General features: G+C 37.9%; 1 protein-coding gene across 1 annotated transcript in view; it reads right to left on the reverse strand.

The window, feature by feature from the left end:
• Nucleotides 1-11,172: 11,172 nt before the first annotated feature.
• Nucleotides 11,173-26,914, reverse strand: part of BBS9 (Bardet-Biedl syndrome 9) — a 285,212-nt gene continuing 269,470 nt past the window's right edge. Inside the window, exon 23 of the mRNA XM_084226033.1 lies at nucleotides 11,173-11,377. Within this exon, the coding sequence (XP_084082159.1) occupies nucleotides 11,331-11,377 (47 nt within the window). The 3' untranslated portion in view covers nucleotides 11,173-11,330. The remainder of the gene's footprint in view (nucleotides 11,378-26,914) is intronic.

Below are 26,914 nucleotides of genomic sequence, written 5' to 3' on the forward strand. Positions count from 1 at the left end.
CACCACTCTTACTGGCCTAATTAAACTCTGGAAATTCTGCCCACACTTAAGCCAAGTAGATGCACGTACACACACACACACAAAAGGCAGAAATAAGAAAGTATACTAGCAACAAAGCAGAAATTCATTTTAAAATGCATTTCATTTTGCTCCTGGTTTACCCAGGTCAGATTAATCTCAGGCCCTCACCAAAAAGAAAACACGGAGCCACTCGGGCAAGCAAAAAAAATGTTCTTCCAGAAGGCAGTGTAATTCATCACCCTGCCTCTCAACTATCTAAGGCTCTTTCAAGAGATGAGAGCAACATTAAATGTGCCAGAGGTGGGCTTTTGGTGTCATTACACAAATCTGCAGGGAGTTTTTGCCAAATCCCCGAGTTTTCTAACAGTAGCATACCTCCAAATACATCACTTAGAAGCATGAGGTGAACAGAGACAGGGAATAGTATTTACTTTGGGAAAGTATCAGTCACATGTCTTGTATATATTAGCAGGTTAAACCCAGGAGAGGCAGCTGAATTACTTGTGACCAAAGAAAACAATTAATCAACAGTTTTAAGGCTTCACAGAATTTAAAATATGTATTTACATGTGGTATACACTATTTATTTTAAGTATCTTTAAACCTAGACTCTGAAGTTGGCAGCTGGCAGGTCTTCCAAGATAGAAAACATCTTCTGAGAGGCTGGTGATAAACTATTTTCAGACAGAACAGAATTTGTGGCTTAGGGGTTCTGGAGTTTTAATTCAACTAACTTGAAAAACAACACTGAGCTGCCTCTTTACCAAGTTACATAAAATTCTCATCAGTTTTAATATTGCAATATATTATTTTAATATTGATCTAATTACCTTCATTATTCTTATGTTTGGATTAAATTGAAGTCAGTCTATATGGCTGTAGGGTAGCTTGTATTAGTATAGAAGTCAGATAATAAGTAAGACTGCTATTATTAAACAGAGAAAATTATGCTGCTGAAAGTATTTTGGAAACTGCTCACCATGCTAATAGACCACATAATTTAGACCTTTTCCCTGGAAACATTCACACATTAGAGTAGTCCCAATGAGGTCAGTGTGAATAATCCCATCATGGGCAGAAGGTCCTCTCCTGGAGGCACTTTTGCCAGCAAGTGACCATAGGAAGCCAAGATAACTCCATTCAAAAGTGGGGTGACTGCAGCATCAGGGTACCCCTGTGTTCAGGGTTCACTTTGAGTTGGATTACCCAAGAAATGGGTCTCTTCTTCCATGGGAGCTGCACTTCCTAAAGCCACCAAGAGTAGATGTTTGGGTCTGTGGCAGCAGTGAGTGCTGTGCAGCCAGCCAGCCACACCTCTGGCCTGAGGATACGTGATCATGGTCCAGAAGCTACTCAGGACACTCCACCCCATTTAGGTATCCCTCACATTCCAACTGACAACAGACCTAAAATAATGCACAAACTCAGCTCAGCGGCTGTTTGCACCTAGGGTCTTCCCTGGGACAAAGTGGTTTAATGGAAACCAGACAGAAAGAAAGCCAAAATCCAATGGAAACCTCTGGAAAAAAGACGTGTGCTTGCTCCATGCTTACAGACTACACCATGCAAGCTGCATGACTTGGCTGCCCACTGGCATCACTTGATGGCTTGAGTGGGACAGCTGCTAGATGGAGAATCCCAACCTTCCCTAGAGATCACCCAGGATGACATTTCTAAACTCTCACAATCACTTTCTTAGATGGATTTGTTTTGAAGTAGGTGTTTACTTTCATAAATGCTCCTATGAAGAAAGAAAAATGTAAAACAACAAATTACAAAATTGAGGGTTTCTCCATCCCACAGTAGAGCTGCTTTCAATTGCTGCCATGCCAGCAATAATAAAAACAACTGGACTTCTTAAAAGACCATTTCTGTGCATTTGTATTTCTAAAAAAATCAACCTCATGATCCAAATGATGAGACTTCTCATCTGAGCATTTCACAAAATGACAATGCAGGCCATCTATTAGAGAAAGTAATTCTGTGAGCACTAGCCAGCGCTCACAACAATTCCGCAATTTGCCTTTGGATCCACTCCAGCTGAATGAATAGACAGCACATTTCCCAAAATGCAGGAATTTTGCTGCCATGAAGCACACTGAGGACAACAATCAAGCCTCAGCTTTGTAATTATAGGATTTTAAAAAATGGCCATTTAATTTAAAATAGTCTGTGGTTTGTAAAGCTGTTTCTGCAGAGCACACAGAGGATGAAAGGCACACGCTTTCACAGGCCTTCAGCTGCTGGCCCAAGCGCAAAGAAAGATTAAGGCAAGACAGCTTGAATTTACATGATGCAAACTAGAAGAATCAGGAAGAAAAGATGGCTCTGAAAACTACACTTTGTTTTGTCCTAGAAGAGGGATAATACAAACTAAGTAGTTTTTTTACAGCTAGCAAGATCCAGCCAGATTGCAAAGGTATGAGCATGGGAGCCAAACAATAGCTCTATTCTCCCACAACCAATTTCTCCAAATCTGGAGTCTCACTTTCTGGGTTCCCACACTGGGCCACGGGCCCCAAGTTTAATTAAAAAATGAGTGCAATCCAAAAAATTATTGATTAGCTTTGATAATGCAGGCCTTAGCAAGGGAGAGGACAGGGACTGAACCAAGCCTAGCAGTGTGGTACAGTAACCCTACTATATTCCCATGGGCACACAGTGAAGATGAAGAGAGGTGTGGAAAACTGTAAGGAAAGGCAAAAAACTCTAATACCAGTTTATGAGTATTTGCTAAGCACCACTCTGTGTTATACTTTACAATGGGTGGAAAACACATAAAGGGGAGCCAGAATACACCTCTGACATGAACTGGGTGAAGGCACAACTGCAGGAATCTGTGGAGAGTTTTAAGGGATGCTGGCACAACCACTGCAGGAGACTTACCCTTGAGAAGTAAAACTGAGCATTCCCGTTTCTGCTGTGTTCAGGAGCAGAGAGGAGCCTGTGCAGTTGTGGGGAAGGGGGAAAAGGGCTACTGCACAGCTCAGGGGCTGCACAGGGACACTCTGAGCCTTGACTGAACCCAGATTCAGTCCTAGCTCAGAATGAAACCCACACTCCATTCACCACAGAAACCACACGACTAACAGTCTAGCCTCAAGCAACCATGAAGTAGGCGCAAAAAATTAAGAAGGAGAAGGGTGCTGCTTTTGCTTGTACCCTATGGCTGGGGGTTTTTTTCTGAACAAAAATGTCCCCTGGCCACATTGGTGAGTAAGTTTGCCATTCTGGGAGCTGCTCCGCCACACCCGTGGGATGGTGAATCAGGGAGAGTTATACAACTTTGCTATTTATGGGAGGTTTCACCCGCTTACCTCTGCTGTGCTGCTCTCTCTGCTTGCAGTCATGCACAACCAGTTTTGAAGGATGGGTAACCAGGAGTAAAAATTATATGGAGAAGGAATAATTTGTCTTTGAACTTGGTGAATAAAAATTCACAGTAGTAAGGGCAACCATCAGAAAGAGACAAACAAATTTCAAATCAGAAGTCAACCTGGAAATTATCTGGTAAGGAGCCCCCCATACAAAAAGTCACAGTGCAGGTAGATTTCCATAAGTGTTATGACAAAGCCTCCCTCAACTCTCCTGCAGCAATCCAAGTAAATAAATATACAGGTAAATTCCTGAACTCACTTCCTAGCTCAGCCCCCAAGATATGGACATGCCCACTGGTTTGAGATCTAAGAAACCTAATTCAGCTAAACATTTCATGGTTCAGACTTGTGTTTTGGTATCCTTAATTTTCTTCTCAGTGCAATGTTTTTCTTTTCAGTGCAGTGATTCTGAACAAGTAGGACCAGACTGTGTTTTCATGCGATCAAATTGTCAAGCTGAAGGTAGGGAGCTCACCAGGCTTAGCATCTCCCAGCATTCTATAAACTGGAAGCCAAAAACCAGTGGCTAAGCTTGAAAAAGTTGATCTTGGTGAGAAGCAAGAAAGGTTAAATGAACGAAGCTCTGTTAGTCATTGGGATTTATTTGCTCAGTTCTAATTTTAACTTTGGTTAGCCCAATAAAAGGTATCACATCACTGTCTGGGTAGCTGTCGTACAAAAAACAATGCAGCTACCAACTTTCCTCCATTGGATGACATACTTGGGCAGTAGCCCTTTAAAAAAAAAGCATCAGCTTCTTTAGTGCACATTTGGTTTTCCATTCATATTTTTCCTGATGGTGAAAGCAATGTTATTCATCCCAGAGAAGAATAGATACATTGTATTTCAAAAGTTTAACCAAAACACGCCGTTTGCTGCAAATTTTCCTTCTTTCAGGATTTTTAAAACACACCTACAAAGTGGTGTGTTTGCTGCTGGGCAAAATCATCAATTTACAGTCAGTGGAATTTGGTAGGAAAAAAAGGTAAAAGGAAAAAGAAATGAATGACAGGATTGCAAGAGCTGACTGCTACCTACAAAAATGCAGATGATGAGAAGGACTAAAAGCAAAGACTCCTCTCCCCATTAAATGAGCTAATAAATGTTAAACATGGAATGACTTTTTTATAAAAGAGACAAAAATAGGAAAAAACCCAAACTAAAACAAAAGAAACCATTTCTCTGTGGTAACTGGCATGGGAGCATTTGGACATGATTCTGCTGGGAATCCAGTTCTTTGGGTCTCCTCTTCCTCCTTCCATGCCTTCTAAGTGCAGCCAGAAGGGACAAACCTCTACATTTGAAATACTATTGCCCAGAACAATGGGGGAAATGCTCCCCTCACAAGTCACACTCCTCCTGACTGCCTTTGAGACGTGTGCCCTGAAATAGGCAGTCCAGTGTCATGACGAAGGAATCACGTTGTACCACCATGAAATATCCAGGTAATGCTGGGACAGGGTGTTCAAATCCACTGCCAAGAGAAATTATCTTTGTTCTACTGGATCAGAAGCAATCACCACATATTAACCAAGATGTATTCTTACAAGTTCATAAGCCCAGCCATGGCTCAAATGGAAGGAAGACACTACACTTCCAGGCAGCTGGAAAAAAGCAATTCCTGTTATATATGCAGTAACTTGACTGTTCTCCAATATTTATGGATCTTGACTTCATTATGCCATCAGGGGAAAAAAAAAGTACAATCATCCCCTTTATGTCTCTTGTAATTGAATCTAACCATGAGTATAAAATAATGTGAGCATTTGAAGTAACTATTAATTATTGGCTGCTTGCTTCATAATGAATTGGAATATCTGTTATAGACCAACTTTTTCATATATTCTCTAACACTTCCAAGATGCTGTAAGACTAAGGTACCCTTTAAAATTAGTGCAGTATTAAAATCAATAGAATAAAAACTTTTTTCTTTTCCAGTAAAGCTGTAAACTTTGCAAATGGTCTCAGCAGATTTGGCAAAGTAAGGAGGACTGGTCTTAGTCATCCTCGAATCATACCCTTGCTGGTTCCTTGCTTCCCTAAGAATAGTACATGTGCAACCTTCATTAACAATGATTAAATGTTTCAGTATAATCAGAGGACTACAGAGCTTCCAATGTTTAAATAGTATGTGAAATTCAGGAAATAGTAAATTTAATAACAAAATCAATTTAGAGAAACCATCACAACTTTTTAAAAGACAGAAGGCCAAGCTTTGTGCTGATCAAATGTCAAATTAAGTAAGTTCATTCTTCTTAACAGAATGTTTCAGAAATACTTTCTTTCCACATTCTCTTGGTTGAGGAGCAGAGGGAGAGCATGCCGCTCATTGCTTGATCTCCTAAACTATTTAATAGTGTTGCTATGATTGTTGAAAAGCTGCTATCATCATTCTAAGAGTGACTTCATCTGTAAGTGACCAAAGTAACATGAATAAAATGCTCTGGGGTTTTATTTTCCAAGTGCCTATTTCACATGCAGCATCACTCTCTGCAGAGAAGCAATCACTTCTAGGGTGCAGTGTGGCAGCTATTTAATGAATACCTACTAGCTGAGCCTTGTGCATATTGTAGCATAGGAATAGTACCTTCTGGAAAGACCCTCATAATTCATTACATCATCTAGCCAGGAGTTCAGTGATGCTAACAGGTCATCTTATTTTGACATGCAGCCCCTAGCAGGAGACTATGGATGCTCTCCTGTCAAAATCAATAGCAAAATATGCACTTTAATTTATCAAAAGTACATTTCGGCCTCTAATCAGGTTACAGTAATGATTCAGGATGACTGACCTCCCTTCAAGATTTCAGGCCAGGCAGCAGCTTACACAATTGGAACAACTTTTATCTTGTTTCTACATCTGAATATACTGTCAGTCTGCTGGAGCTGTGGTGGAGGGCAAGCTATGATTGGCACTGATCATTCCCACCTAAGAAGTACTCCAAGTCTCTATTCTGCTTATAGAGACAAAGGAAAATATCAAACACTGTTAACACTTTGTTCTACAGCATTAACTGGCTTTGGAGAAAATAATTTCCTAAAGGAACAGTTTTTATGATGACAGTGTGGTGTTACAGTGGTGCTAGCAAATGAATGAACAATACAATATGTTGATGCTTTATCAAATGGAAAACACTCCCATCAGAGTTAACATCAATTTACATGGTGCAGCCTGAGGGTGGGGATCTCTTCCAGGGCTTCTCCTTACTTTCAAGATTTTTTACCTGATATGTAAGAATCCCTTCATTTAAAGCACAAGAATGGATACTGAAATCTCCAATACAGCAGGTTCATCTGCAAGCACGAATGCCTCTTACAGACGCAGTAAATCTGAACACATAGCAAAGAGCACATGTAAAAGAAACTTTAACTTACAATAACTGCACATGAAAATAAACTGGTATTTTACTCCCTTTCCTGATTACAACAACATGAAACTCTTGGAAAATGCCACAGTGTTTTAAAATAATATTTTATATTATTTATATTTATATATAAATACATATTTTTATATTTATATTTGTGACATTTTTATACTTATTTAAATCTATCTTAATGTTAATTTATTTGTACTCCTTGATATGGGAGATGTAAAGATAGAGCAGTCAGGACACTTTGTCAGACAAGACCAGGTCTACTCAATTAGCTGGGTTATGCTTCCATCCCATCATTAACTACAGCACTTCCCATAAACTTAAGGCAAACAGAAGTGCAAAGTATCTCTGCTGTGATCTACTGGTCTCCTGGAAAAAGCACATTCCCCCAGCTTAGCAGCTTCTATGCAGCAAACCACCAGCTGTCTTGCAAAGGAGAACAGAAATAATCATTCCTGATACTATTGACTATTACAACAATTTACAAGGCAGAGGACAAAAAATTAGAGAGGACGTTGAAGACGCTAAAACAAGCAACTTTTTCACTGTTTACCTAAAAACAGACTCGTGTTGAATTTGGTCTACTAGAGTATTAGGATAAATTCTCATTGAAACAACACATTTATAACCTCTTCCAGCTTAGGTGAATTTTGTTAATTATAAGCCTGGCCCTCTGGGAATGTGCCCTCAACAAGATCAAGGCTCATGAAGCAGCATAATGCTGTGCAAACTTTACCTTTGAGCTGCAAAGGAGCTAAGTCACCTGCAAACAGCACATGAAGATACCACATAAATACCAGAGCAACCTCATGCTATAAAGGAGTAAATGAAGAAAGCAACAAGATGTGAAGGGGTGACAGCAAACAAAGCTGTGGCAAACTCAAGATTAATTTCAAATGAAGAAGTGATACAGAAGCTTGGTTTCAGGAGTATGTAATATATTTGACAGCACTTTTGCACGAATTTGGTTTTATTTTTTAGTAGATTATTTACAAACAGAAGATTTTGATAAGAAGGAAAGATACTTATTCAATATGATGCATACCCTGTAATTTTTAATCTTTTTTTTCCAATGCTGGAAGAACTTCAGATAGAAATACAATCTCTGCTCAACAAATTTCAGTTTATGGCAGTAAATTACTCTTTATAAGCAATACAAGAATATTGAAATTTATCTCTAATTCTCTCTGTACAGTAAATGCTGAAGAAGAGAAAATAAAAAGACATTATAAAGGAAAGGTCAACCCCTTGAAAGCAGGGAAATGTTTTTCTGTGTCACAGGTGAATAATAGTTGGACAGAAGAATGAATCTAGGGCTGGAAACCACAGTCTTAGTTGGAACTCAGAATTGTATACAAAGCCCAAAAATGAGCAGTGTCCAGACCTCCAGATTTTGGTCATCAGAGTAGTAATTGCTTTAATCTGTTTTTCTAAAATGCAATGGCAGAAAAACAAAATTAAAGAAAAGCCATTGGACAATAACATTCTGAAAATAAACTTCTACCAAGAAAATAAACTTTAGAATTATTTACCTGTTTAACAGAAAAATATATGCTTTATGTTAGGACTTATTTTAGAAAATGTATTTCAAAGTTCTAGATAATAAAAAAGCCGTGAATCACAGCATTCTTTTCAAAATGTCACAAAATTCCTTTTAGATTTATTTCAATAAAATTGTAATTTAAAATTAATTTTAGTCTTTGAGCTACATAACCATATGAAATCCTATTCAAATAGCTAAACGTGCAGATAGGCTGCATATTTAAGCTGACCAGAAGAGCTGACCAGGCATTACTATAAAATCCTGTTCAAAACAGTTTGACTGGCCACCAGTGCCTCTCTCAGCCTCAGAAACATCGCTGATGAGAACCAAACATATGGTCCCCCCAAACTAGCAATGTTTCCTTACATTCTTTACACCTCTCTAGCTTCCAAACTTCCTGTAATTGGCCTGATTTTTTCCCAGCCAAAAAGAACTTTTTATAAAAATTCAAACTACATTTGAAAACTGCTAAGAATTACTTTACAATATTTCCTCTTTCCTCAATGCATAAATGACTACATTTCAATTACTTCCTTCCTCTGAATTAGATGGACTATTTGGCATTGGGGGAAAGTAAGTAATTTTTATTCAACACAACTTTTAAATCTTGATGATACTATCAAATACTGCAATTTAGCGCAATATACAAAGAGGTCATACTTTACTACTATAGACAGTTCTACCTTTTTCTTCCTTTCCCCCCTCCCCTTTATTACCAGCATATTTTCTCCTTTTTGTAAAACTATCCTCATGAGGCCTTATTTTGCAAAGCATGGAGCAGAAAAGCCAAATAAGAGTGCTTCTGAGCATTACATTTTAAAATGACAGAAAATAACTTAAATAAGAGTGGATGATATAATTGACCTGAGTACCTACTTGTCATTTACCCTAAAGTCCCAACGAAGCCAGGCAGCTCTGAGCACTGGGATCACATTCAATAATGGGAATCATGACAGAGTAATATATTTCACAGAAGTCTCATAGTAGTGTACTTTCCAGCTATATTATATGCCTATAATTTAGGATTCTTTGGTCCAGGATTCTACACCATTATGGTGTGGGCTTTTCGTAGTAACTGTGCTTGATTTTTCAAGATTCCCTAGTAGCCACTGACAGGAGGACAAAAGAAGATTTGAGATCTATAGTTAACATTTAAGCCTAATAGCTACAGTAATTGGTTAGTTCTCCATGGACTTTTTTGGTCACTGAGGTGTGTACAGAGACTACAGGAGATTATTTTATTGTGTAATTTTCACAGCGCAGCAGGGTACCGTGACAATGGGTTGGATACCACCCTCCTGACAAAACACCACGGGGGAGGGATCAGAGTGAAGAAAACTCAGAGAGCAGAATCACTCCATAACAAGCAGGGGGTAGGATTTTTTCCTTCCTGGGAAAGAAGCAAGATTTCTGGCCCCACAATTTGTAGATAAATCTGAGATCTCCTGGGGGACAGTCATTTTGTTGGGAGTTACAGCTCACTTCAGCCCTAGAGGTATCAGAAGCCTTACCCAGTTCCTTGGCTACTGAGCTATTTAATAGCTAACATGTTGAAAAAGGCTTCTTGAAACAGTTATATCGTGTACTGAGCCAGAATAGGGCCAGAGGTTAAGCAGCAGATGCACAAGAGCTGCAAAGCTGGTTTTGGTTTTGGGCTGGGTGGATGTAAAGAAATTGAAAGTAGACATGGAGATGATGAAGGTTGGTGGCTTAAGACATTCTGAAAAATAATGCCTCCTTATTAGCCATAGATCAAGCTAGCATTGACCACAGCAATTGTTACAACCTCTTTTGAAACAGCACAAAAGTGAGTTGGAGGGGCCTTTACTAGCTAGAACAGGAGCTGGTGAATCCTGTTGAGGGAACCAACAGGAGTGTGGGATGGGGAGATGGCTCATGCACTTGCATCTACCACAAACTAAACTGCAGCTATCAGTGCATTCTCTGTCTGCCACCCAAGGGACAGCAACTTATATCTTGGTATGAACTAGCAACAGTTGTTCAAATGCCTGTTAATACGCTTGCTCCTGGTCTCAGTTATTTTCAGTTCCAAGTGTTTTTTAGTAATATCTCAACTCACTCTCAGAAATCCAGACATGAGCCTGACTCTTCCAAACTCTAGGCCAAGTTTGCCTCAGTTGTTTGGTGTTGTATTTCAGGCACCTTGCATGGGCCTGACCTTCAGAAGGCAAATACTCAGAACTCTCAAAATACACAACACTCAAAGCACCCTCCAACTGGATTAATAAAAATGAAGGCACTCAGAAGTTGGTAGTTACTTTTGAAAATCTTACATATAACTAGAGCAGACTGGTTGACAAGAAAAGCAGAAATCACAGGTAACCATAAAAAGATCCATGTGTTGCTGTGCTCAAGGTACTTACAGTGTAAACTTTACTCCCATAGTGGCATAGTTAATGGCAAAAGGGTTTGCCCTTTATGTCCAGTAACCATATTTTACTCTATATCTCTAGAGAGCAGGAGTCTGTATAAGCAATGAGATAGGGGGGAAGAGAGTTGATGGATTACCAGTTTTTCTCCTGGTGGTGAATTCAGCTGTCTGGAATCATGAATGTTAGTACAGGAGGAAACGAGATAATTATCTTTTGTCAAAACTGTGATATAACAAATGTTAATATAATCTCAAAGGGAGGTACAGTTCAGAATATCTTTTAAAAAGACAAAACATATAGTGAAACAAAGTTTGCTTTTAACTATGTATAAACAGTCTTTGATCAATCAACTGAATCCTTAGAAAGGGATGATGTATCACAAAACACAACAAAACACCCCTACCACAGTTGGGTAAGTGCTTAAACTTTGCTCACAGGAAGGATGATAGCAGTTGGCAGGGAGACCCAACCAAATTATTAGAGTGGAACTTTTTTGTTTTTATATAAATTAGCACAGTTCTCTTCTTCTGGAAGCTGTAATCATTACAGAGTAAAATGGATTGGTACTGCTGAACTATAAATGCATCTGGCATCAGATAGAAATTTCTCCTGAGGGTTGTCGTCAGAGTTCATGGCTTTTTGTTTCCTCTGCTGCATCCTCAGACAGACCTGTAAAGCAAAAAGGAGATGCTTAAAAATTTAGTGCAGTTGGCAACTACATGCTCTATATTGTTGATTCTATCAGTTTGTGAAAGCCTTGGTTATAGCTGGAGGAAACAATTTATTACATGCAAAACACTTAGGATAAAACTGCTTAACTTGCAAATTCAAGTGCTCACAAGTTCAGAAAATAAAAAAAAATAATGCAATAAAGTCAATTTCACATCCGCTTTTCTATACATATCATGGATGATAACAGTTCAAACTACAAAATCAGGGACTACTTTTGCACCAGAAAAAATGACAGAGGACAACTAGGCATATGATCTGAAACAGAGTTACTCCAATCTACTTGCATTTATTCCGTCCCTTCTTCTGGGAAAAAAATGACAATACAAGTTGCAAAACAATAGAAAATTGAATGCATACACTCATTAACGAGGATATACTTAGATCTATATATACAAAGATATAGATATATGACTATCAGCTTGGCCCAGAGGAAAATAGCCATACTCTTATATTGAAGGCAACTTTTGCTATGAGCCAAGAGAATGTTTCCCACTTTCAAATATTAGTTCAAGAGATTAATCGGTCTTGGATAGGATAATAATCTTAGCAACAATGAACCTGACAGAATTTGAAAAGGGGATAGAGACTCATAGAAAGTTGCTTCAAATATCTAGAGAGAAAGAAAACAGTGAATTATCACACAAATTTTTACACACACATACTTGAATGACTAAAATTAAAAGTGGTTATTTCACCCAGAAGCTTCTTCTTCATATGCATAAGAGTGCTTATACATATGCACTCTTAGTTTAGTTTGAAAATTATTTAAACCCCTTTCTAATTAATTTAAGCAATCCAAAATAAATTGGCACTCTCTCCAAATGATATATGACTAATAATAAAATAACACACAGATTTTATGATGTTTATTTTGATATCCTTTTTTCCCTTCTTCTCTGAAAAAGGCTAAAATCCTTCAAAATGCAATTAAATGATCCAGCAGGTCAGCAGAATAAAATTTGAGCATCCAATGTTCTAAACCAAAGCCACCAGTCTCTTGTCAGCCTAATTACTTTTACAATCATGTTCACACAGAATTTAGCACCAACAAACTACATAAACTTAAATCCACGTGCTTTCATTTAGATCTGTGCAATTTCACATGATCAAAACAATCTAGACTTATTTTCCAGCTTTTATTTTACACTTCCAATGTTTTTGGTGCTTGGGGATTTTAGAATTTATAGTGGTTTTCATGGGTGATGGCACCAAACTGAACAAATGTTAGCTCAAGCCTTGAGATAAAAAGACTAAAGCAGTAAAATTTCAGCAACAGCTGGAAGCCCAATCCCTGAGGGTCTGAGAAGTTCCCCTTACTGATGTTGCCACTTTTATTTTTAAGGACAATTAAAAGTATCGTGTTAAGAGCTGACTTGGAGTTCCAAAGGTCAGCCCTCAAATGGCCATTCCTTTGTTCAAAGCTCTCATCATGTAGCCCACGCTGGGATGCCAAAGGGACCAGCAGCAGGTCCCATCTTGTTTCATCAATGATCATGGGGAAGGAGGTAGATAGCAGGATAAGGAAACTCGTGGATTATAGGAAACCAAGATGAGGTACAAACATTGGGGAGGAGAAAGAAATATTGCTCTAGGACTAAGAGATTAACAAATATAAAAGATAGAGGGAATACTGCTTGAAATGCACCATGGAAATAACAAACTTTAACTTTTTCCACTGTGCTACTTCTGCAGGGCTTTCCTCAGCAAGTATCTGTGTTTAAGTAATGCACTGGCAGTGAAACACCCACCACAGCTCAATGCAGTGTGGAAACCACTGCAAAGCTACAGTTAACACTGTTCCTGACTACACAGCTTTGTAGAGCTGTTTAGAGCTCTGCCTAAAAAAAGTACCTGAGAATATCTTGATTTCCCACCATAGTCAATGAAAATAATGCCAGAATTATGAAACTGGCTGCTGCACGCTCCTATAAAAGTTGGACACACACAAAATCTGAATGAGAAACAGAAAAAAGGAGTTAAGACTTGGTCAGCTCTTTGAACCCAGAAAGAATGGCTCCAGATTTACCAGAGACCAAGAGTTTACCAACTGTGTATTTAAGTGTTGAACATTTAAGCTATGACACTTCTACTGCACAGTGCCCTCAGCCTCTTGACATTTGAGGACTGACTGGCTACTGGACCTCTAAGAAACATAAAAACCCAGAAATTAAAGAAGGGAGGCTTACAAAAACATCTGGGGTGGGGGGAACCTCTCAATGAGAAGGCTATATCATAATGCATTTTTTTCCTTTGTTAGGCTGAAAACATGGCCTGTTAAAAATTAAAGTCTAATAATAAACTTACAAAAAAATTCTTTGAGCCAAAAAATAGTGCCCAAGACACTGCCTTCAAAATCTGTTACTTCCCTGACATTAACTTCTTACAAATAACCCTTGTGTCTATTTCTACAAATTGCTGTGCCAAAGTGAACCATGAATGGTTACTTTCACGAAAAGCCATGGATCCACTAAATCTAACACATTTACTGTAATTACTGGCTGGCAGAACTGAAGTCACAGAGCAGGATTTACCCTGGTTTCACACAAGTTTGCACAACAGCCCTGTAGGTTCCAGCTATAGGGAACCTGGAATACTTCTGCATGGATCAAAAAGCTACTACATGAGTAAACTGTGGGAGAGGCGAGCTGACAGGTGAGGCACAGACTGCAGCTATTTTTATTGTGCAACTCCAAAATGGGAGGCAATGCAGAATCAAGAAAATACAGCTTGCAATAACCAGCCTTCCCACCTCTGCCCTGTATTTTTTCTGACATGCAACTTTTATTAGTCATCTAGGAGAAGAACATAAATGTCACATTGATCTAACTGGCACATTCTACATCATAGCAGATGAGATAATTAGCATCAGAGAGGTTTCTCATTAGCATATTCCAACAAGCTTAGGCAGATCCTAAAAAATACCGGGTATAAATATAAATTCTGAAGATTAAGGCTTCTCTACCTCATTTCATTAGGAATAAAAAGCTTCCTTTCATCTTTATATCTCCCATTATGAAGTTCTCTCTGGTTTTTTTTTATAGAGCATCCAAAAATCCTATCATAATAACACTGGTCTGCGCACATACACTTAGAGAAATGCATATTGAAAGGTTTATGTCTCTGTTTATTAACACAGCTACAAACTGGGAAGCTGCTTTGGAAATGATCATGATAAGTTTTAACTCAGCAGTAGGCAACTCCAAGAGCTTTTGGAGTTCAGTTTTCAAAACAGAGCCAGAATACATGATTATATTAAAATCCTGATTAGTAACATGAGATGGAGGATATCTGACACCAAGAAAGTCACTTAAATCTCTCAAATGCCATGTATTTGTCAATTAGCACCCTCAAGAAAACAGCTTCTATAAACAAAGACACAGAATACTTCAATCATGCTATTCACCTCTTCAAAAGCATGACTTAATACACACATATCATTGAGTCACAGAAAGTTCATTTGTAGATCAAAATGTACTTTTGAGGCCTGAAAATCAAGTTCAAAGAAAATCAGTTAGAGTGACAGAAGCACCAAAGACAGCAGAAAACCCCCAACTTTCCTGGGATTATTATTCATGCAGTTAGGAAAAAAAAAAAAAAAAAAAACCCCAATGACACATTTAAAGGGAGAGACGATATTTGAGCATGATGGCAGAAGGGAGGAGAAGGAATCATTTTCTGTAGTCATAAATTGTTCACACTCAGCATGATGCTGTAAGGTTTAAAGATGTTCAGGTTAAATAATTAGGCAATGGAAGAAACTACCCAGGGAGGTGGCTGAGTCAGGGATATGGGAAGTTTGCAGAGATAGGGCAGATGAAATCCTAGTGGGGATAGTGAAAAGGAAGATACACAGGTTTTGAATTGGATGGCCTAAAGGATCTTCTCCAATCCTATCATTTATGCTGCTATGATTCATGCTGAGGAGAACACTTTGGACCCTTATGAATTACTGGCTGAGTTTCCTGGACACTATTGTACATTAGTCTACTCTAAAGCATGCATAAAACTAAGTCAAAGTTGGCTTTGAAGTGTTTGATCTACAATATCCAATACTTCCAGTCTCTTTTTCATACAGTGACTCAGAAAAGAGCTGTTATAACAAGACAAAAGTTATTTTGAGTTCAGATTAAGTTAGAAAAGGGAGGCACCCTGTTCTTCAGCTATTCCCATCTAAAAGAGGAAAAAACCCACCCCATCTCATGGCCTAATGGTCAGAATTGCTATTTCTAGGCCTGACATAAGACAGCTTTAGAAGAAACTGCAGCTTTAATGTAACTGTTTTTCATAAAATATTGGATCCAAAACTAAATGTTCCAAATGACCAAAGCTAATAGCTTTTGGGTTTTTTGTTAACAAAAGATGACAGATTTTTCCCAGCACCTTTAAGTCATATTTCTGAAAATCATAATTCTTCTTTCAAGAAGGCCCATCTATTCATTATTAATAATTTTCTTTTCATTAAAAACTACTTGAGAAAATGTATACCACTTCCTTTTTCTTAGTATTTAACCTTCATTCTGTAAACACAATCCAAAGGGCTTTTCAAATATTGAGGAAAGCACCAGTCTTGCTTATCAAACAGACACAGTTTAGTAAGAGTGCAAAATGGATTATTGTAAAATCAACAAGCTACAAACTTTCCTGTACTGCTTTAATGGGAGAAACTGGACTTAACTGGTATTCTGTATGACTTTTAATGGGCTAATAAGCTGAGAGGGGCCCCCGCATTGCCTCCCCAAGTCACCATTGAGTCACTAACCACTGCACACATAATTTAAAAATGCACAGATTTTTGTATCAGAAAGTGGAGTGATGGTAGCTGAATAAGTGGGAAGCATGGCTGACTCATTTATTAAAGAACTGTGTAAAACAAATAAATTTGTTTTTCATCTGGTGTGACTGAGAGAAAGGGCTTCATTCATTGAACTTTGCTTTGTCCTAAGGGACCATAGACATCACAGGGTGGATAATGTGAAACAACCGTTTCCACCCCTGTAAATGTGCCCCCCACTAACTGCGACTAACACGACAAATCCAACCTACATGAAGGTACCCACTGCTACGTTTCTAAATGCCACAAAATAGCAGGGGTAGAAGGGGCAGCTCAGACCTTGGGGAAAGAGGAGGGTCTATTCCCACAAAACTCACAAAAACTTTGCTGAAGTCTTCCTTTTGTCATTCTGACTTAATAGTAACATGTAGTAGCCCTTACACAATGGAGTTAATAAGGAGTAACAATGACAAAGGCAACATTTACCAAAGGTCCACATAGGGTTTTTTTAATTAAGTTTTAAACAACTTACAAAGTTTTTGTGCACTCATGCCTCTAGGCATTAGCCCTCAGTATGGTTTCTTTAGGATTTTCTTCTGATTCGTATTTGGAAAATGCCCAAGATATATGAAATGTTTCTCATATAAAGTTTGAAAACCAGGAAAAACATCCAGTGGCATCACTACAATTTCCCAAGCTGCACAGCTGCTTCTTCTAATTACTCCAGTTACATACACATGTAAATATAAATATAAATATACATACACACACTCCACATACACAGAGTTGGAATAAACACATGCTCTAAGAACTAAGGAGCTATCAAACCACCAAATCCATCTTACAAATATATATTAAGGAGACCAAGATGAATGAGATGCTAGTTAATTTGAAGCAATGTAGAGCTCTGTAAACAGTACTCTAATAACAGTGTTTTAAGTCCCTCTTAGGAACAACAAGAAAAAAACCCCAAAAATTATTACAAAGCAAACGGAGTATGCTTGTAGGATGACAACCTGTTTAAAAAACAGTCACCTACCTAAAATCATGTCAATGATCATTATTATAGGAAGCATAATTTCGATGAAGCCAAAATTTTGGATGAAAAATACTCATTTTCTCCAAATATCTGACATCTCACAATCACCTACCAAATCCCGGACATTTCCTCTGGAAAGCTTGCAAAGGTTTTGAAAATTGATTGTTTTCATTTAGAGGAGATCTCAAGAAGTCACAAATGACACATTTCAGCTGGAACTGATATTTCTTGCCAGGAAGTAAATTCTGCAAATGAGTTTGCTTTTCAGTAGCCAAACCTCCCTTCTTTCTCATTAGCTATCTGCTCTTGTCAGGAAGGTAAATTAATTCAGTGGCTTCTAAGCCAAATATGCACAACACAAAACTAAGACTTAAGTAATTATGGCCATACAAACACTGTTGCTTCAATTTATTATTCATCATGCCTATATCTTCCCATTCACTGCAACCCACAATCCTATTAAGGTTTTCAGAAAAGTTGGGTTTTTAAGAATTTGCTTTCAGAAAAAAACCCCACTTGGACCATGTACCTTGAGATTAAGCAGACGATAATATATTAAAACCAGGGTCTTTGTTGTGTGGACATAGCTCTTGGCTTTTTCCTGGGGAGAAGCAATGCCATAGCAATCAGTCTTTTGCCTGCCTGATTCGTTGTGCTGTTGTGTTGACTTCCAGACAGACGACCAGTCAGCTGACTATTAACAAATCCTTTATCTTCCATCACCATGACAGATAGGCAAAACTCCAGGGGTAGGGTAGCTTTAGGGCAAGATTTTCCACCATTTTCACATGAATAGCAGTGAATCGTACTCCTGGAGACAACCACCCAGAGTCTGCCTGCAGGAAGATCTAAAAGCCTTCACAGACACCATATACATACATATATATATATACACACATATACACACACAGTCAATTTCTACTTCTTACAGGTTGGCTGCAGCTCATAATTAATGTCTTGAAGACCTACAACCTCCAAACATTACTGATCTACATAATGTCACTTGAGCTAATACTGAGCAAACTTTTCAGCTGAGATGATTTTCATTTGAAATCTGTAAATACAGGTCTAATAAACCATAGGTCAATTTTCTGCTGAATTTATCAGAATTATTAAAAATTAAATAACTACAGAATTTTTTAAATTTTAAAAATCCTTTGAATCTTCATTTCACACTGAAGCATTGCAAATAAACTTCCTTGAATATATATATATTTTTAAAATAAGTTAGTTGATATGAAGTCTAAGTGAAATACTTCATTTGAGGAGAAGAAAAAGAAACCTGAATAAATCATTGGAGCTTGTCCCAAAAAAACAAATTGTCCAATCTTTTTTTTCTTCAAGCCAGAAACTTTAAAAAAAACCCCCAAACCAGCCAGTTATTCACAGACCCCTACTCTTGTTAGTGTGCATCTGTAACTTAAGTCAAAATAGTGCAGTTAATCTCTTAACATCCCTGATAACATTGTTAGAATGAAGCTTTCAACAGACTTATCTATGATACATCCAAAGTACAGGCAGCTTTAACCAACACCATCTTCAGTAAAACATAGAATAAAAAGTCTACTAAGTTTATAGGGGGAAAAAAACTCACTTTTTTCTTGAATAAGGAGTCTGGTACAAACTTGTATTTAGGGCCTGTGCTGTGCTTCTTGAATGAGTTTAACTTATAGGGCCACAAAACTCAGTACATTGTCTACTTTGTACATAAACACCAGTTTCTCCAGTAGAGATTTCCAGTGTGTCCATTACAGCCCATGGCTCCTCAATACCAGAAAGATATAATAGAAGAAATGCAAAGAGAACAGCATAAATAATTGTGTGATTTTGTAGAAAACAGAAGAGAGGAAGAGAAACAAAACAGCTAAAGGCAGAGCAACATTAGGAATTGTTCAGTAAAACAGAGATGAAAAAGGATCAAGAAGATGAAGTCAAGGAAAGCAATATTCAAGGCTGCTTTAATGCCATGTATTTTCCTTGGGGAAACAGTGGAAGCCACATGGCTTATGACATTTGCAAATTAGTACCACAATGAGGACAAAAATCTGGTGGTCAGAGAGATGGTCAAGCTGATATAACAAGAGTTTTCCATTTCTAACTGCTATTATTGTACAACAGATCTGAGGTGCTACAAATTCCTAAGTGCTGTGTAATATTCACAGAAACATCAGCTTTTGCTTACCATCAAGCATCCAGCAACTGAATACTCTTCAGTATGTTGCTCCTTGTTAAAATGGAACATTACAGTGCAAATGATAAAAGCATATTCAGGATTTCCATGGATTCTTCTGGAAATAACATATAACAGGATTTTACCATTTGATGTCATTTTTCCTTTGGAGTCTTGTGGGAAAAAATACTTTGGTAGGTTTGAAGAAAAATGTGTTAATAAAAAAAAAGGAAAAACTACTCTTGTATAATACTTTCCAATCTTGAATTTCACACATTTTTTTAAGCTACAGTATATGAGAAAAATGCTTTCAGGAGATTTTTCCCCAATGCAATCTTGTGATAAGTCTCAGGGTTGGCTTAAATGAAAAAGAACAAAATAAAAAGAGCCTGTACTAAAGTAACAGATTAAAAGTCTCATAAATGGACACTTAACTCCTTTCTATTGCTCACCAACATTCTGAATCTGATTTTTCTTGTTGTTGTCTTGGGGTTTTATTGCCCCTTTTCATAAAATCTTATATTTGCAAATGCAAGGGGTGATTTTTGAGGGAGGGAGTGGCAGTGTGTTACAGAATCATAGAATAGCTGAAGTTGGAAGGGACCCACAAGGATCAAGTCCATCAAGTCCAACTCCTGTATGAAAGCACTTTGGTTTTTTTTATCTGATATGTATTCTAAACTGTCTTAATATCTCAACATAATAAAGACCTCTTTATATCCACTACTTTCCCACTGCTAACAGTCTTCTCTCACACAAATGGAAGTGAGTTACAACCTGCTACACCCCTGAATATTTCCAGGCATATCTTGGCCATAGTAACTATAATGAGAATTTCAGTACTGTCCTAGGGTGACATTAGGATGCTCGTGTCCCCCTTCGTGTGTGCTGTGTATGCTGGATATTATGCTCTGTGCCTTCAAGACTGGCTCTGAAGAGTGAATGCTTTGTTTTGGTTTCTTATCAGCCCCTCCCCCACGGCCGGCGGGACATACAGACGGGACAGTACATAGTGCTGGTTTTGCTTTTTGCCTGGCTTTTCACTTTGCTCTTGCTTCTGCTTTGCTTCTGCTTGCTCTTGCTTTTTGCTTCTGCTCATTAGTTAGTTTAGCTAAACAGTCCAAATTTCATCCTGGACTGTTTCTCCTTTCCTGTTTTGGACCTACTCGAACCTGCTCCAGACTGGGACCTGGGAACACCGAGAGTTTGCACCCTGTGGCTGCAGCAGCTGCCCCAGCACTGGAGGGACTGATACCAGAGCGACCACCCCCAGAGAGACTTTCTGAATTTGTCATCTTTTTCAGAGCGGTGAAAGAGTCGTGTCATCCAGTCTTGTTCATTTTTGTGCTGGGGGTGCTGTTCCTGTTAAATAAACAGGTTCTTTCCACTTCTCTCCGAGGAATCCTTCCCAAACCGGTTGGGGGGAGGGGCCATGTGGGTTTGCTTTCTGGAGGGGCCCCTCTTTTGGGATTCTCTCCCAAATTTGCTCTAAACCAGGACAAGTACTCACAACAAAAACCATAAAGCTACTCAGATTTGATGATCCAATTAAGGATCCATATAGCCCAAAGCTGAACAACAACTAGACATTTCTGTGCCTTTCAACCTCACACCAATCAGCAGAACCAGAAGGAGAGCAGCACTTTGTGGGACTGAGACTTTTATCACCTCCAGAAAGAGAGTAGAAGCCAACACACCAGCATCTAAGGCTTGGAATGATGAAAGTAACAGTTTTAAATGTATTATGGATTTTCTCATGGGCTCAGGAAGCAATAAAAACTAAGTACAGTCAGACTGCAGGAAACCAATATAGCTTTCATAATTTTTTGTGACTTTAGGGAAAACATGCTCAACTTTTATAGACGGCCAGTTCAGTATTACAAATTTTCAGGAAATGTCACTGCTATGGGATTCCCACAACAAATGCAAGTTATGTTGAAATTACTGTTTTCTGCAAGGACACTGCTCAAAATAAATTCATGTCATGTAAATGGTGTGAATTTACAATGCAGCACCACTCCTTGATCACAGGCTTTGCACAGAACTGGATACAAAAGATGCTAGGAAAAGCAAGATTTCATTCTGGTGGTTATATAACGTTGACTATTGATTAGCAGGGTAAATGCCTGAATAAAGCTAAGAAAGCAAAGACAAACATGCTAAATCAAAAAACAATCCTTAAAGATCTAATAAGATAAAATTTCCAGAAAATACACTGAAGTGCAAGGAGAAGGAGACCTTTTGTTGTGCAGTGTTTCAATTTATCAATCAGTGCAGCTCTTTCCAACTCTGGAGGAAGTTTAGACAACATCAGTGGCTTGGCACATTTTAAAACAGAATGCCGAATTCCAACACAGTTAAAGGGTATACCACAGATAGTTTAAAAAAAAATAAAAATCCTTGATTTAAGGTCAGGTACTGTAAACAGTTACTGTGGTTTATACATAAGTAATTCAACTGAATTTAAGGAGTCCTGTAGGAATTCTCACACATGTAAATGCTTGCAGTCAGACCTAATTTTCATACTATACAGTCTTTTAACCTGCCAACTAGTTTTCTCTTTTTATTCTGACGAGTAGCATAACATTACCAATTAAATATTATTAATTATTGCAAATAGTGATCTCTCTTAAAGTATTAAATTCAGGTTTCCCTGATAACAACATCCATTTAGTAACAATTTTTTTCTTTTTTAATCTTTTACACTTTACTGTGCCCATGACTTGCAAGTAATGTTGATATGGGGTTTTTGTGGGAGGTTATAAGTCTAAGAAGAATCTGGTGACATCACCCAAGGAAATGCCTAAGTCCTATATTACATTTAACTCAATACAATTTTGTTTAAATCTTTTGAGACAGAACAGCATCTGTTTCCTAAGAAAGTGTTCTCAAAGGAGTCTCTGCTTTTACACATGGCAGTTCTGATCTCTCACTGCAGGAGAGCTTTACATCAAAGTTCACAAAAGCTCCAAAAGCTCCATTGGAGCCCCTCAAGGTGATAATTTCGGCAAAATTATAGTAAGAGAAATGTTACTGAGACACATTTTGTTACAGCAAAACTGAAATTCAAATACGGTAGATGAAGATTTATCAAAATGTAGACATATCCCTACTGTGCTTGCCCATTATCTGTTCTGTGAGGACATTACAGCAAGCTGGATGTTATTGCTTCTCTCCCAGGGCATTTGCAGTTTACAGGTCTTGTTGCTTCAAACAGGGATATTGTTGGAAGAAACATTTTGAAAGGAGCTGCAAGTTAAGGTATAGACCAATTTTGGTTTAATCCTTACTTGGAATAGTGAGTGTTTTGCAGCCTCTCATCCATGAAATCACACTAAACAAGAAAATAAACATCCTCCTCACAGTATTTCAAGCTAAAGGTGAAAAGATATGGAATTACCTGAATGAAACAGGCCAGCAGAAATGCATGACTGAACGACTGAAAACCGCTCATTCAAGCATGAAGATAACAAGTTTAATCCATAGATGATGAACAAGGAAGCAGTAAAACATATGAACAACAACATATATCAAATTTTTAAATAAACTGTTTAAAGTAGCACCTACTCTTCTCTCATGCCTTTCAGAAGGCAATAAAACTGAAGCACTGTTGAAAGAGGTCCAGGTATTAGAATCCAAATTTGATGGGTTGCTGTATGGACTACCCAGCAGCTCAAGACAGATGGTTCCTTTAGGCATGGTGGAATAGGCTTAACACAGCCACATCTTCTGCACCCACACAGGAGAAATCAAGCTGTGCCATCAGCAACAGTATTTGCCTGAGATTCCATAGCTTTTACCAGCCGGAGTTCCTGTGCAGTAGCTTGGAAAAGGATTGCCAATCATTTTAACAAGTTATGGATTTAAAAAAGAATGAGCTGTTCTCATATTTATTATCATCATATATAAGATGATAAGCTAAATGACTTTACATTTGTGAAACTAAAGTGGATCATACTGAGATACCTATCTTCAGATATGCTGCAATACTGCTTCCCTTTCAAGCCAAGACTGTCTTAAATGACACCATAGAAATTATTCTAATACTTTTTTGCCTTCTAAATCCCAGGATTTCCAGGATCAAAATGCCCTCTTCCTCTATTCTTTCTCTAAATCTCATCTAAAAATCCCTTTATCTGGCATATGATACTACCTTCATCAGACAATACTCAGACCTGGCATACTTCAAGCCTCATCTGTTTTTCCAGGCTCTTCCAGGAGAGGCAAAAATTTATGAGGAAGAAGATAAAGTCTGAATACAGTTTGAAATAAATCCCTCTCTCTGTGAGATCATTTTGACACACTGAGCTCAATGGTTGGACTTGATGATCTAAAAAGTCTTTTCCAACTTAGACGATTCTATGCTTCTATAATTCTATTATTAGTGCAATCTACCTAAAGCCTTGTAGACTGATATAAACAGGAACAAATAATTTTAATTAACTGACTGATGGAAATAATACAAGGCCCTGCCATATCTTCCTTAAAGAGCCTGGCTCATTTGTCCACAAAGCACATCATCCACTTTCTTAATCAATGGGTACTCAAATTCATGACAGGAACTGGCATTGGCCTTCAGGGTGGGAACAAAAGTGACCCTCAAAGCTCAATGTGATTATGAGTCAACTGAAGTCATGAGTCAACACCAGTCTGTTGCTGATTGACTCTACCTCACCAGTAGGTGTTACTTCAGCCATTAATGCAGAGTGCTGTATGGCTGCAGGGATATGCATGCCTGCCAAGGTACATAAAAAACATCCAAACCAAACTAAAATCTGCCAGGTCCTGAAAATATCATGTAACACCCTGCCCTGTATCTAAAACAGCATCCAAAGTAATGTTTGGGAGAGCTGACCACAACCACACCCATCCCTGTGTCTGCTTTGCAGCCTGAAGGCTTTTCATTGACGGCCGTTCCACTTAATCATTCAAAGCAAGGCTTGGCCATTTGATTGCTGTGATTTAACACAGCAATAACAATAATCCAGACTATGCTTAAACCACTCATACTACTTCCAAAACTGTTTATTAGCATTGGCTTCTGCTTTACTAGCTATTTTCAACACCCTTAATACTGAAGTTCCTCCTCTGGCATCTCCGAGAAGGCCAAGAGTATATGAAAAAGGCTGCCTTATTTTTTGTTTGACTGAGTAGTTGATAACTGCACTTAACTTCATAGTTTATTTATTTAACCTCAGCTCAAGCCATCTAAAATGCCCTGTGCATTTCAACTTCAGGTCCAAGACAGAACTGTATACAGAACACAGTCTCTTTCATTTCCCTCATGAAATGAGATTCAGTAGCTCCTCTTCAACCCATGAGTCAACTGCAAGGCCCTAACTTAATAATCCCATCCTTTTATTGCAACCACAGTCTGAAAATTCAGGCACTCATGCTCAACATCTCCGAGCAAAGCATCAGACACACCAGACTGAGGACTTCTGTCATGCTTTGACTAAATCCTGTCTTTGAGCTAGTTCTTTGCAACTGGTAGCTGAGACTCTCTGTGAAGACTTCCACAATGGGAAGTTCTCTACTGACAGTTTATTCTGTCATAGTCTTTCAGCACATGCCACACTTTCCATGGACTGGAACGCCTTCTTTCTTAATGCATGAGTCTCATCCTTCTTCACTGAAGAATTCATAGGAAGTGAATGCATAATTTAAGACTTGTACCCCAACAGAAGCTAACATTTTACCAAGGAGCCATTAAGATTGGACAAAGAAAAGGGCATTTTCACTTTAAAGTAGGTTTTGTTCAACAGGCAAGGCACAAGAGCAATTGACAACAAAACAAAATTATTTTTTTGTTGAATATCTCCCATGGGTTTTCTGAAAAACACCCTCTGTTTAAAATATGCACTAACATTTTTATCAATGTTTCTAAAAAACTTACACAACTTTTCTTGTCTATACAAACATAGTACATAAAAGGCAGAACTATGTATCCTTTAATCCATACACAATAAGAAAGAACAGCATTTCTCAGGGAGACTTTTTTGCTGTAAATCCAGTGCTTATAAAGTCAGTGCAATTGAAAGAAGGTGGGATGCAGCACAAGGGTTTTTCATTGCTCTAAGTGTACAGTTCAGCTCACTCAAATAATAAAAACTCTATGCATATTCACTCTTATACTTCTCTTAAAGTGAGGCCACTTGATTGTGCCAAATAACGTGTTGTCCAACTTGGACTAAACTGAGAACACTAAGCTCATTTTCCTAGTGAACTGTGCTGTACTTGTGTGATTTCTACATTACGACATTATCTATAAGAAAAAGAAAACTTTCTAAAGTCAGCTTTCTTTAAATTCCTTAGATTACTGGTGAAAACTTAAAGGATAATATACTTGAGATTAAAACTGAAAAAGATTATTATCATGATGTAAATATACCTATACAGTCGTATATAATTAGGTAATCATGTACATACTTAAATTCACTCTGCCAAATTCTGCACCATCACCATTATTTATATTTGATCTGATATCTGGAAGACACTCCTTAGACCATTTTCTTTAAAACTGTAAACAGTAGATAGCATCATCTCTTACAGTCATTAAAGATTTACAAGTTGCTAACAAAACTTTTACCACATTCATTTCTTGCTAACTTAAAAGTAAGAAGAAGATAAAAGGACAACTTGCATCTCATTATGTTGAATTGCAACAGTGACAAAAGAAAACAGAGAAGATAAAGCAGAGGTTTACATGGTAAATCTGCTGATTGTTGAACATGTTGAGATAAAATAAGGCCATAAATCAACTTGAAACACTTGGAAGTATTAAAAAGACCAGGTAACTTTCTAGTGTCTTTCATTCTTCCTACTTCAAGTTCTCTACTTTCATAAACAACTCATAAATTTGGCTCATGGCTGATATCAAACACTAAAATTAGGGGTGACTGTAAAAACAGCTTTTTACTTTGAAATCTGACTTACCAAGGAGCAAACTGTCACCTAAATTTGCAAAGGCAGTTCTTCTGAGATTGGAATACAATACTGAAGTGCCAAGAGCCCAGAACATTGAAATCACAATTTTTTAAGACTGACTTACAATACTGGTACTGAACAGAACATCTATATATACACACACACACATATATGTATATGCATATATATATATATATGTCTGCATAAATATATACGTGGAACTATGCAAAGTCTGCAATTGCAACTAAATTCTGGAAATGGACTGCTTGCATTATGGAAAATGTTGGTATTTGCTGTATCAAAACATGTAAATAGGGCAAATAAAGAAACTTTTCATTAAGTTTCAGATAAGCAATACTACAAAGAACAACAGAAATTATAAACTCCTATGCTGATTCCTATATATGATTTTTTGGTCAGATTTACATACTTCTTCCTCAGTTTGCCCAGCTAAAGCCACCTAAGTTTCCTGTCATCTCACAGCACACAGCACCTTTCACATCTACTAATTTCTTCCCAAGCAAGAACCACAAATTAGTCTGCTTTTGAGGTAAGACCATACTTATT

The sequence above is a fragment of the Fringilla coelebs genome, assembly GCF_963513975.1.
Source record: "Fringilla coelebs genome assembly, chromosome: 1".
In the NCBI taxonomy this organism is placed as follows: Eukaryota; Metazoa; Chordata; class Aves; order Passeriformes; family Fringillidae; genus Fringilla; species Fringilla coelebs.